The sequence below is a fragment of the Alosa pseudoharengus genome, unplaced genomic scaffold (assembly GCF_046254945.1).
Source record: "Alosa pseudoharengus isolate Yale_2024_CS ecotype anadromous, Long Island Sound unplaced genomic scaffold, YU_APseudo_1.1 YU_APseudo_1.1_scf_9, whole genome shotgun sequence".
NCBI classification, from domain to species: Eukaryota; Metazoa; Chordata; class Actinopteri; order Clupeiformes; family Clupeidae; genus Alosa; species Alosa pseudoharengus.
This window is the reverse complement of record NW_027468881.1, coordinates 31488853-31502601: the sequence shown is the minus strand read 5'-3', so window position 1 is coordinate 31502601 and position 13749 is coordinate 31488853. Positions and strand designations below refer to the sequence as shown.

Sequence of the window (13749 nt, the reverse complement as noted above, 5' to 3'; positions counted from 1 at the left end):
ATTGTTCTTTCCTTTTAAATGAACCACATACATGTTGTGATCTGCTATGAGCAAAGGTTATTTGTTGCTGGTGGTGTTTGGAAAGATTTTCTCTTTTTCCTTTAATAAATATTTGAATTATACTGTATGTTTAAGTTCATGATTCTGCACTGAGCATCTGTCAATTATTAGCACATATGTGGGTGTATGTAAGAATGTATGCAAGTGTAGTCTCTATCTCTCTCTCTCTCTCTCTCTCTCTCTCTCTCTCTCTCTCTTTCTCTCACTTTCTCAAAATCCTTTTGATTTCTCACACTCACATCTATTTTTCATTTTCTATCTATCTGTCTGTCTGTCTGTGAATGTGTATGCGTGTTTCACTGATTCACTCTCTTTCACCGATTCTCTCTCTCTCTCTCTCTCTCTCTCTCTCTGAAGGTGTGAAGAATGCAGACATAGCCGAATTAAAGCAGGTGGCCTCTCCCCCTGAAGACCTGAACGCCTACAACGTGAATGACTTCCCTCTGCTCAGTAAGCTGGTGGGCCGACTTGTACGAATCCTCTGTGGGAAAATGGAGGAACGCAGCAAAGCCAGGAGTGAGTGGCACTTAGACACACACACACACACACGCGCACACGCACACGCACACGCACACGCACACATACACACACACACACACACACACACATACACATACGTACACAGACACAGACACACACACATACACATACGTACACATACACACACACACACACACACACACATACACATACGTACACAGACACAGACACACACACACACACACACACACACACACACACATACGTACACATACACAGACACACACACACACACACACACACACATACACACACATACACTTACACATACGTATACATACACAGACACACAAATGCATACACATCCCCTAAACACAGACACAAGTTCACTTTCACTGTATTTCATCTTTAAAAAAATCACACAAAACCCTATATTATAGCACAATTAGACACCTACAATAACAATATCGTAACACAAATTAGTATTATACTGTATGCATTTATGTAGCTATTGTATCTGTGCCAACTGAGAGCATGTGTCACCTGTATATTTCTGTTTGCGTGTGTGTGTGTGTGTGTGTGTGTGTGTGTGTGTGTGTGTGTGTGTGTGTGTGTGTGTGTCTTTGCGTGTGTGTTTTTGCGTGTGTGTGTGTGTGTGTGTGTGTCTTTGCGTGTGTGTGTGTGTGTGTGTGTGTGTCTTTGCGTGTGTGTGTGTGTACTGTGTTTAGGAAGGGACCGGCCCACTCAGAAGCCTGCGGTGGTGTCGTACCCGAGCCCCTCTGACCTGTACTTCTCTGACCTGGGGCCTCGAGAGGTGCGACTCAGCTGGACTCGGCCGTCACGGCGCCTGGGCCAGTACAGGGTGGTGTTCCACAGCAGCGAGGGACTCACACCACAGGAGGTGAGACACACACACACACACACACACACACACACACACATGGTTTATCATGCTAATGAAGCTCTTTTGAACTGAAACATTGAGAGAGCAAGAGAGAGAGCGAGAGAGATAGAGAGTGAAAAATTGCACAACTTCCATCTGTCTTCCAGTTAATAGTTGGTTAGCTGGTTAACAGTGTCCTCAAGCTGTCTAAAATATCATTTGTTTTTCATTTAAACTACAGGTTCTAGCGTCTTGATACCCTGCTGGGATGGTGCTAGCACCCCAGTTATGTCTGGTCCAATTGTCTGAGATTTCAATATTTCACAGCACTACAGTATTACCGCTAAATGAAATGACGGTTTTGAGAGTTCCTAGCTCATTATGACAGTTCAGTTCCTGTCTTCTCTCTCGGAAATTCCATTTTCGTGTTCTGCTCCTCAGGTGGTTGTGAATGGAACTCTGTCCAGTGTTCTCCTGACTGGCCTGTCCTCCCAGACACAGTACCAGGTGTCTATCTTCCCCGTCTATGAAGACAACGTGGGTCCGCCTGTGCGAGGCACCTTCACCACCTGTAAGAAACACGTTCCCCTAAAAATCAGTTGAAGCATTTTGGGATATATTGCCAGAACCTGTTTGCTGTTTTCTTTTCTCCCCTTACCTCTAATCCATTGTGCCCTTCTCTCTCTCCCTCTCTATGTCTCTCTATCTCCCTCTCTCTCTTCCTCTCTGCCCTTTCTTCCTTTCATCTCATCTACTGTACTCTCCTCCCCTCACTTCTTCTCTCCTTTCCTTTCCTTTCCTTTCCTCTCTCTCTTCTCCTCTCCTCTCTTGTCTTCTCATTCCTCCCTCATTCTTCTTTCTTCTCCTCTATTCCCCCCCCCTCTCCTCCCTCCACCTCCTTCCTCCACCACCCTCTCTCTCTCTCCTCTCTCTCTGCAGTGCCATTGGCCATGCCGGAGGGGATGGAGGTGACCCCTTCCTCCCCCACCAGTCTGAGGGTCCACTGGGGCACTGCGGTCGGGGCCACCCAGTACATGGCCCTCTACTTCGCCCTCACTGATGGAACTGATGGAGAACCGGACGACGCTAAGGAGGTGAGGCAGAGGAGCTAGAGGAGTGTTCTGTTATCATGCCGAGTGCCTCTTCATTTTCAAATACATACATGGACCACACTGATGGAAATGACTGAAAAGCCTGTGGGTTTTGGGGTAGAATGTGTGGGGCAGATTGTTGTCTGTCTGTTTTTGCATGGCCTGTTTTGGGGAAAATGTATTATTTACAGTATACTGTGTGTGTCTGTCTGTCTGTCTGTCTGTTTCCCTTCTGTTATATTCGATAAAATGTCTAATTGAAGGTTAACACATAAGCTCGTCTGTGTAATACTTATGGCTGTTTTGACTATAATGGTCTGACTAAAGGTGGGTGGATAAGTAGCTCTTCCTCAGGTGGAGGGTGTCAATATGTTGCTCTAATAAGCTGTCAGGATATGACAAGTAATACTGACAGCTTTCCCCATCTGGTCCCTCCTCAGGTGAAGTTTGGAGCAGAGCAGACAGATGTGGAGCTGGAGGGTCTAATGCCAGCCACTGACTACTCTGTCACGCTCTACGCTCTCTATGACGACGAGCCTAGTGACCCTGTCACTGCCACGGCAACCACCTGTAAATAACTCAGCCGCCAACTCCTACACACACACACTAACACAAATAACACAGTCAATCAGAACAATCAGAGAGCACTGCAAAAAATCATATTTTACCAAGTGTTATAATCTTATATTAAGATAAAAAATCTAGTTGGGGGCCAAGCAGCGAAGCTGCGAGGCAACCCATAGTGATTCTACGTATTCTTATTATTATTATTATTATAACGAAACGCTAATTTGCCATTAAACCATACAGTAAAAAGTTGGGATATTCGGCACATTGATTCGGTTCAGTCATATCTTTAATTTATCAAAGTTTCAAGTCTGCACTTTGAGTGCTCTAGCGCCACCAACATTTCAAATTTTTTATTACATCTAGGCACATAACGTTTGAATGGTACACCACATTTTGAACATTAAGGTATATTTGGAATCCTTGGATGAGACCGAACTCAACGCAGATGTCAATTTATGGGGTAAACGTAATTGATCAGGCTGCCATATTGGATTTAATCAAAAACACCTAAAAGGCATCAAAGTTCGCAAAGTTTGTCCGATTTTCACGAAACTTGACGCAGATGATCTTCAGACCATGACTCATAAATGCATTGCTTTTAGGAGCCATATTCAAAACCCGTCGCCCGTCACAACCAATCAAGTTTGGCGGCGAAGCCGCCAAACAGGAAGTGAAGTGATCTCAGCAAGGCTTTCGCGTATCAACACCAAACTCAGTATAGGGTCTCAGGACCCAATTAGGAGGAGGCTCAATAAATTTGGTGACTTTTGACCTATAGGTGGCGCTATAATTACCAAAATTACGTTTTAGCCTGTAACGGGTCATGTGTTTGGAATTAAAGCATATTAGTGATATCTGTTAATACCTTGAGAGGTCCTTAGGCCGCCACATGCCAACATGTGACGTCAACATAAATGATCCAACCGCCATATTGGATGTCATCAAAAACACTTAAAAGGCATCAAAGGTCACAAAGTTTCTCCGATTTTCACGAAACTTGACGCAGATGATCGTCAGACCATGTCTCATAAATGCATTGCTTTCTGGAACCATATTCAAAACCTGTTGCCCGTGACAACCAATCAAGTTTGGCGGCGAAGCCGCCAAACAGGAAGTGAAGTGATATCTCAGCAATGCTTTCACATATCAAAACCAAACTAGGTATATAGGTTCAGGACTCAATCAGGAGGACACTCAAGAAATGTGGTAAATTTTGACCACTATGTGGCGCTATAATCACAGGAAGTGGGCTCATATTTCTGCAATGCTTTCACGTATCGAAACCAAACTTGGCTCATTGACTCGGGACCACATCCTGAGGACATACAATAATTTTAGCGACCTTTGACCACTAGGGGTGCTATAATTTGCAACACTTTCTCGTTACGACACCAAACTTGGTACCTGGAATCGGGACCACATCCTGAATAAGGACAATACATTTAATGACCTTTGACCACTAGGGGCGCTATAATTAGCAAAACTTTCTCGTATCAACACCAAACTTGGTACATGGACTCGGGAACACATCCTGAAGACGCTCAATATATTTAGTGACATTTGACCACTAGTCACTATAATTATCAACACTTTCTCGTATTGACACCAAACTTGGTATGTGGACTTGTGACTACAACCTGAGGAAGCATAATACATTTTGTGATGTTTGAGGGATGCGTATGTGTGTGGGACTATTGGAGTGTGTGCGAGAGGAGGTTTATCTGTGTATATTTCTGTGTGTGGGATGGGGGGTTAATTGGGTGTGTGTATAATGTAACAACATTGGGTTGCCATGAACTCCTGCTCAACTGCTTGGCCCCCACATTGCTGCTTGCAGCTATATTTATTATTATTATTATTATTACGCTTCCGTCATTGAAGTCAATGGCAGCCCATAGAACCGTCTGGTGAAAAGTTCTGAAATTTGGCACACTGAATAAGGACAGTCTCATGATTAATTTCACCAAGTTTCATACCGGCACCTTGAGCGCTCTAGCGCCACCAACAGGCCAAAGTTGGATGTGCGTTCACGCACGTAACTTTTGACCCGTTGATCCGATTGTCAAAAATTAGGTATTGTTAGAATCCTTGGACCAAGCCGAGTTCAACGCACCCTGTGACGTCATTTTCCGCCATGATGGATTTTCCGCCATATTGGATTTCATCAAAAACACTAAAAAGTCTTCAAAGGTCACAAATTTTGTCCGATCGACACCAAACTTCACAGATATCATCTACAGACCACGACTCATTAATGCATTGCTTTTTGTCTTCGGAACTAAAACCGTTTGCGAGTAACCGCCAATCAAAATTTGCGGCGAAGCCGCCAAACAGGAAGTGAGCTCATATCTCAGCAACCCATTCATCTATCATAACCAAACTTAGGACATGGACTCAGGACCCAATCAGGAGGATGCTGAAGAAATCTGGTGACCTTTGACCTCTAGGGGGCGCTGTAATTGAGAAACATGCCTTTTGGCCTGTAGCTGCTGTTGTGCTTAGAATTCAAATGCACTACTGGTGTCTGGTAATACTGTTGGAGGTCCTTAGGCCGACCCAAGCCAATTTGTGATGTCATCGTAATTGATTCGGCCGCCATATTGGATTTAATCAAAAACACGTACAAGTTTTCGCAGGTCACACATTTCAGCGGATCCTCACCAAAATTGGCAGAGACCATCTTCAGACCATGCCTTATCAGTGCCATGCTTTCTGGAACAATTGACAGAAGCATCCGGCTGTAACAGCCAATCGAAATTTGCGGCGAAGCCGCCAAACAGGAAGTGAGCTCATATCTCAGCAACCTTTGCATGTATCAAAGCCAAACTGGGTGCATGGACTCAGGACCCAATCAGAAGGACACTAAATAAATCTGGTGACCTTTGACCTCTAGGGGGCGCTGTAATTAAGAAACATGCCTTTTGGCCTGTAGCTGCTGTTCTGTTTGGAATTAAAATGTACTAGTGGTGTCTGGTAATACTGTTGGAGGTCCTTAGGCCGACCCAGGCCAAGAAAAGCATTCGCCTGTAACAGCCAATCGAAATTGGTGGCGAAGCCGCCAAACAGGAAGTGAGCTCATATCTCAGCAACCCTGCCATGTATCATAACCAAACTTACTACATATATTCATGACCCCATTAGCAGGACGCTCAAAAAATTTGGTGACCTTTGACCTGTAGGGACTGCTGCAATAAGCAATATTGCATTTTGATGTGTAGTTGCTGATGTGTTTTATCAATCTTTTATTTTTTGATGTGAAACTGATGACAACATGTTCCATCTAGTTAATTCTAATGCGTGCGTGCAAGAGCAGGGCAGGGCAGGACGGGGTGGGACGGGCTGGGGTGATTAGGTGGGGGGGGCTGGCTGGCGGAGGCGGTGGCAATACTCAGCCCTGTTTCAGCCCTGTTGATCCCGGGTGTCTGCTGAGTTCTATCTTGTCACCGTGGCTACTCCGGCCTATACTGCTTGGCCCCCTCATTGCTGCTTGCAGCTATATTTGGGGGCCAAGCAGCGAAGCTGCGAAGGCACCCATTGTGTTTCTATTTGTTCTTATTATTATTATTATTATTCCGCCATTGAAGTCAATGGCAGCCCATAGAACCGTCTGGTGAAAAGTTGTGAAATTTGGCACACTGATTAGGGACAGTCCCATGATTAATGTCACCAAGTTTCATGATGGCACCTAGAGCACTCTAGCGCCACCAACAGGCCAAAGTTGGACGTGCGTTCACGCACGTAACTTTTGACCCGTATTGCCGATTGTCAAAAATGAGGTATCGTTGGAATCCTTGGACCAAGCCGAGTTCAACGCACCCTATGACGTCAATTTCCGCCATGATGGATTTTCCGCCATATTGGATTTCATCAAAAACACTAGAAAGACCTCTCAGGTCACATATTTTGTCCGATCGACACCAAACTTCACAGATATCATTTACAGACCATGCCTCATTAATGCATTGCTTTTTGTCTTCGGAACTAAAACCGTTCGCGCGTAACAGCCAATCGAAGTTTGCGGCGAAGCCGCCAAACAGGAAGTGAGCTCATATCTCAGCAACCCATTCACCTATCATAACCAAACTTAGTACATGGACTCAGGACCCAATCAGGGGGAAGCCCAAGAAATCTGGTGACCTTTGACCTGTAGGGGGCGCTGTAATTAAGAAACATGCCTTTTGGCCTGTAGCTGCAGTTGTGCTTAGAATTAAAACGCACTAGTGGTGTCTGGTAATACTGTTGGAGGTCCTTAGGCCGACCCAAGTCAACTTGTGATGTCATCGTAATTAATTCGGCCGCTATATTGGATTTAATCAAAAACACGTACAAATTTTTGCATGTCATAAATTTCAGCGGATCCTCACCAAAATTGGCAGAGACCATCTTCAGACCATGCCTTATCAGTGCCTTGCTTTTTGGAACAATTGACAGTAACATTCGGCTATAACAGCCAATCGAAACTTGCGGCAAAGCCGCCAAACAGGAAGTGAGCTCATATCTCAGCAACCCTTGCATGTATCAAAGCCAAACTTGGTGCATGGACTCGGGACCCAATCAGGGGGACGCTCAAGAAATCTGGTGACCTTTGACCTCTAGGGGTCGCTGTAATTAAGAAACATGCCTTTTGCCCTGTAGCTGCTGTTGTGTTTGGAATTAAAATGTACTAGTGGTGTCTGGTAATACTGTTGGAGGTCCTTAGGCCGACCCAGGCCAACTTTTGATGTCATCGTAATTGATTCGGCCGCCATGTTAGATTTAATCACAAACATCAAAAAGTTATCACAGGTCGCAAATTTCATCTGATCTTCACCAACATTGACACAGACCATCTTCAGACCATAACCTATCAATATATTGCTCTCTGGAACAATTGACAAAAGCATTCGCCCATATCAGCCAATCGAAATTGGTGGCGAAGCCGCCAAACAGGAAGTGAGCTCATATCTCAGCAACCCTGCCATGTATCATAACCAAACTTACAACATAGATTCATGACCCCATTAGGAGGACGCTCAAAAAATTTGGTGACCTTTGACCTGTAGGGGGTGCTGCAATTAGCAATATTGCATTTTGATCTGTATTTGCTGATGTGTTTTATCAATCTTTTGTTTTTTGATGTGAAACTGATGACAACATGTTCCATCCAGTTAATTTTAATGCGTGCGTGCAAGGGCAGGGCAGGGCAGGGCAGGGCAGGACGGGGTGGGACGGGCAGGGGTGATTAGGTGGGGGGGGCTGGCTGGCGGAGGCGGTGGCAATACTCAGCCCTGTTTCAGCCCTACAAAATCAGTTATGTTTTGATGTGACACTTGTTGAAAGTGTTGATCGCGGGTGTCTGCTGAGTTCTATCTTGTCGCCGTGGCTACTCCGGCCCATTCTGCTTGGCCCCCTCATTGCTGCTTGCAGCTATATTTAGTATTGTTTTTAGTACAAAGATACTTACTTTGAGCTTTCTTGTAAGATTATTTGACTTAAAAGAAGTCAAAATCTTCTTAAATTACAGTTTTTCTCAGTCGCTTTGGTGCTTTTCTCACATCACTATTAACATTTGCACAGCAGTTAGTGCATTTCTCAAAACAATTAGTGCAAACTGCAAAACCTAGTGGATAACCTGCAAAAGCACGTCACTTGCTCAAAATGGATAGTCTATTCCTCAAAAGCAAGTATTTATGTCAATGAAACTGCCAGTGTCATCAAAATGAGAAGTCTTGACACCATCGTTCATGAACAAGATAGTCAAATGGCTTTGTCATGTTTTCATTATGACAGTTTATGCTCTCAGTGTTTTCCCATGCAAAAAAGGTCAGAACTCGGTGACACTACCTGAACATGCTCAAGACAGCACTATACAGTACTTGTACAGCCATTTGAAAACTACAGTAAAGTTACAAATTGCTGTAGTTAGGGGAGTAAGTGAGTACAAGATACACTGAATATGTACGTTTCACAGTTTTACTGTATATGCTCTTTGCAATTCTACAGCATTGTTACAGAATTTGATAACTAGTTCGCCAATTTTGTACGTAATGACTCGAGCAATGAAATGAAGACTATTAGTTTTATTGGGAACGACTATTTAGCATCCATAAGTATCGTTAATTTTGACTGACGTGACAAAGCAACTGATACATGTTCAAAAGCATTTGCAATTTGTTCAGAGGAAGGAGAAATTGCTTCTATGATGTGCACAAATGACTAAATGTTGTGGAGGTTGAACTAATTTTTATTCTGATCTGAGAAAAAAACCAAAGCGACTGAGAAAAACTGTAAGATTTGCCAGTGGAGTAAGTAAATTTACCTTAAATTAAGATAAAATTACTTACTCCACTGGCAGATAAACAATAGCCGTTGTTGCTATTTTTGGGATTCTGATTGGCTAACATGGGCTTAAACTTCTCGTTACACTGCCACCTACAGGTTCGGCATGCTCTTGACGACATATACACGGGTTAGTGTAAATGAAAACTTTTCTGAAAACTGGTGTGCATGATGTTATTTTTGAAAATGAGGAGGGTGAAATGTCCGTCTATGAAAATAGCCGGCCACGTGTAAATGCAGCCTTTGTTTTGCACTTATTCTCTCACTTTGCATTCATTCTCCCCCCCCCTACTCCCCCTCCCATCCTCTCTTCTCTCCACAGTCCCTCTCCCCCCTCCCCTTAGTGTCCAAATCACCGTGGTCAGCCACAGCTCGCTGCGGGTCAGCTGGGTGCCCGGTGCGGTGGACGTGCCCGGGCACCGCATTGTCTGCAGAACCAACATTGGCACTGATACCCGTCAGGTGAGCGCTGAGCAGAGCTGTAAAGGCAGGCGACCAGGCAGTGAGGCCTCCAGTCTGACACACAGCCCCACATGGTAATAGCTGTCTATGCTGTTGAGGCTTCAACATCGATATGATAGTGTGTGTGTGTGTGTGAGCAGGTGAACAGGAGAAAGAATTCATGGCTCATAGTATCACAGTATCATCCTCGTCATGAAATACCATAAGTAGTTTCTCGTGGTCACTATCGGTACGGGGGGGGAGGGCGGATGGTTGCTGCAGCCAACATCTAGAGCAGCCAGGCAGCTACAGTGGTAGTACTCGGTAACCTCGAGAAACAGAGATCTAAGTGAAAAATGGCTTGAGTTTTCCTTTAATCTGGACTCTGGCAGGCAAGCAGGCAGGAATGGAGAGGAGAAACACGCAGGAGGAAACGGTTGTCTGTGTTTGTCTCCCTCCCTCCTAGTGTGAGTTTTCACAGATCCACTGTGCTACTGTTGCTGCTGAGGTGTTGATCACTGCCAAACCTCCTTCTGACTGCTCACGGCTGTCTCTGTTATGAATTATGAATATGTACTGTAAATAGATTTAAGTGTAAATAAATCTATGAATGTGACATGCATATCATTAGAATAAGTCTCTCTGACTGATGCATCTCTCTCTTTCTGTCTGTCTGTCTCTCTCTCTCTCTTTCTCCCTCTCTTCTCTCTCTTTCAATCATTATCAGGTGGAGGTGAAAGGTACCAATTCTGTGCTGTTGCAGAATCTGTCATCTCTCTCCAGGTACCTTGTGTCGGTGCAGTCACACTATGAGAAAGGACTGTCGACAGCTGTCACAGCCAACGCAACCACATGTGAGTCCTTTTTGTGCACATGGAAATGACCTACTTACACCTTCTTCGAACGCTCTCTTCCAAACTTATGGCACACTACTATTTACTATGATGAAATCTCATGGCACACTGCCATAATATTCAACTATTCGTCATAAAATGACAGGTCTACTGCTGTTAAGCTGTTAATTACCCCCCACATAACGCTGGCAGGCGATATGTGAATCCATAGCTCAAGTCATAGCCTGCCATCTTTGCCACCATCTCTCTGTTGCATACTGCTTTCATTTATTTATTTGTTTTGTTCAGAGTGATAAAAGGGGGTGAGTCAGGTTCATGATGCTTTTGAAGTATTTGTCCAGTTCCTTTATATGCCTTTTCGGCTATAGAGCATGAGAACTTTTCTGAATGCAGCTTTGTTGTGCCGTGTATGTGATATGATTGGCAGTTACATTTGCACATTGTAACATTCTTTGTTAAACATTGATCAAAATGCTAAACATTTAAGTAGATATAATAGAGTAATTTAAATAGCCTACAATTTCAGCCAGTTGTTAACTATTAGTGACTACTGTGTGCTACGGAACTGCTCTGATGAACCATTCAGAAATCGTCTTTGTATTGTGATAATTGTTATTGATGAAATGTAAGAATGGTGCTCACTGACTCAAGGCACATGTATAAATACTTTGTTATTTCTTAGTTTGTCTTCACTGCCTAATATGTATTGGTCACACAGCTATGTAGCACTAATATACTGCTGAACTTCCATGTTTGTTATTTACTCGTATTGTACCTCACTTGCACGTCTCTTTGGACATAAGCCTTTGCTGAATGACTACATTTAGATGTAAATGTGAACGTAAATGTGAATGTGAATGTCTTCTCCAGTGAAAGTGCCAGCCCCCTCAAACCTCAGGGTTGCCAACTTCTCAGGAAATGACATCACAGTGAGGTGGGAGCCTGCAGCTGACGATGTCATGTCATACATGATCAAGTGGATCTCCCTCAGTGGAGGGAAGCTTCATCAGGTGAGTAGCACAGGTTGACTGCTCTAAGTGGGGCCAGTGTAGCCTTTACATTTCTTGAGACAATAATGGAATTCTTAAGGAGTATTCCATGACATTATTAGTGCATCCCTCCCTTACCTGTACTTATAGATGACTGTCATTATCTGTTAATTAAATAGGTTACACTGTACTTGACAGTATCAACATAAGAATGACATGACACTGTCATGAACGTATCATAAACAAGTCATAAATGTTTATGACATAACACAGTTAAGTGACATTCGTTTTTTGTCATAACGGGTTAGGATAAGGGTTAGAGGTTAGGGTTAAAGTTAGGGTTCATGTGTCATGTGTTCATTACACTGTCGTGTCACTCTTATGTTGATACTGTCAAGTAAAGTGTTAAATCAGTCATTAAATAAATATAAACAGAAATGCATTATAATACACCTCATTTTATTAGTTTACTTCATTCTGTAATACCCTGTAGTCTCTTTGCCTATAGATAAGTACCGTAGTAGTAAATGCTCCCGTTAAGAACCAAACCAGATTCTGCTCAAATCTACACACCTATGACTACTGAAAAATGTATGTGAAAAATGATCATTAATAAAATGTTATTTTGAAGTATTAAAAAACATCTTTGTTTTAGAATTTTTTAACGAAAGGGGCGAAAATTGGTACTTTTTACGATAGTCTCTTTGCCTATCTGCACTGCCCAAAGCACACTGTAATGTTCGAGCATGTGATGCCCTGTGGTCAGTGTACCACCTCTCTGTGTGATGCTGTGTTTGTTTTGGTGCTCCCTGTGCCTGGGCTGCAGCTGTCAGTGGATGGGCAAAGTGAGGGAGCCATCTTGGAGGATGTGGAGGACAACAAGGAGTACCAGATCTCACTGTCTGCCCTCTACGCTGACGGGGAGCAGAGCGAGGCAGTGGCCACTAGATACAGCACCTGTGAGTGTGTACACACGTACAGTACATATATGTATCCAGACTTACAGACAGACTCACACACACACACACACGCACACACACACACACACGCGCACACACACACACACACAGACATTCACACACACACACACACACACACACACACACACACACACACACACACACACACACACACACACACACTCACACTCACACTCACACTCACACTCACACTCACACTTCATTAAAGTGTGCATTACGCCTTTGGTCGGCAAGCTTAGGCTTGAGGATGGTCTGGTGCTGAAGATGCTTTGGTGTTGAATTTTTTGCCCCTGAAGTGAGAAAAAAAAAACTCAATTGGCTTATTGGTTGATATGGGGGTGTGTGATTGTGACAACAATAAGCAGAGAATGGCACTGACCATTTTCTTTATCTCCTGTTGCTATGTCAGTTTTCCAGTCCAGGCCTGTCAGGAGAAATCAGATTTCACCTGCTCAATGTGAGGCCAGTACACATGTCTTTGGCTAGTAGCCTAGGCTACTACAGACACAGGTGAAGAACAGTCAGCCTCAGCCAGTAGCACAACCAAATATGTACGGCCAGCTTCAAAAGAAGCAGCCCAGACCCTAAAATTGAGCATTTATAGCTGTAAAGGTGATTCACACACAATAATTGTTCTTTCCCCCACTTCTGTAGACATCCAAAATGGGGTGAGTGTTTAGTTAGTGAAAAAAAAAACTATTGCAAAAAAACAGTTTTTTAAGTTGTCGTATTTATCTTTTTCGCCATGGTATAGTCTTCATTTTTCCATTTAAATGTCTTGAAAAGGTCTTAAAAGTCTTTAAATTTGCACTTGAAAAATGTACCCTGTCATATGATGATACAGTAGATACAGTATATATTTGCATGCATACATTTATATACTTAATTTGGATTGGAATAGCACACACACACACACACACACACAGGAACATGCCTTAAACACACTCAAATGCACATCACTCCTCACTTACACACACATAAGCACAAGCACCTACAGTACTTGTATAGTATAGTATATAGTATAGTATATAAATATACTGTATATAAGTATATAATAAAGTACTGTACTCCCTGATTAAATGT

At 43.4% G+C, this 13749-nt stretch overlaps 1 protein-coding gene across 1 annotated transcript in view; it reads left to right on the top strand.

Moving 5' to 3' along the window:
- Positions 1-13749, top strand: part of LOC143115139 (collagen alpha-1(XX) chain-like) — a 45871-nt gene that overhangs the window by 17813 nt on the left and 14309 nt on the right. The window contains exons 10-18 of the mRNA XM_076277034.1: positions 418-576; positions 1269-1441; positions 1865-1994; positions 2363-2517; positions 2955-3084; positions 9725-9864; positions 10571-10697; positions 11568-11707; positions 12513-12645. Coding sequence (XP_076133149.1) covers positions 418-576; positions 1269-1441; positions 1865-1994; positions 2363-2517; positions 2955-3084; positions 9725-9864; positions 10571-10697; positions 11568-11707; positions 12513-12645 — 1287 coding nt within the window. The remainder of the gene's footprint in view (positions 1-417; positions 577-1268; positions 1442-1864; positions 1995-2362; positions 2518-2954; positions 3085-9724; positions 9865-10570; positions 10698-11567; positions 11708-12512; positions 12646-13749) is intronic.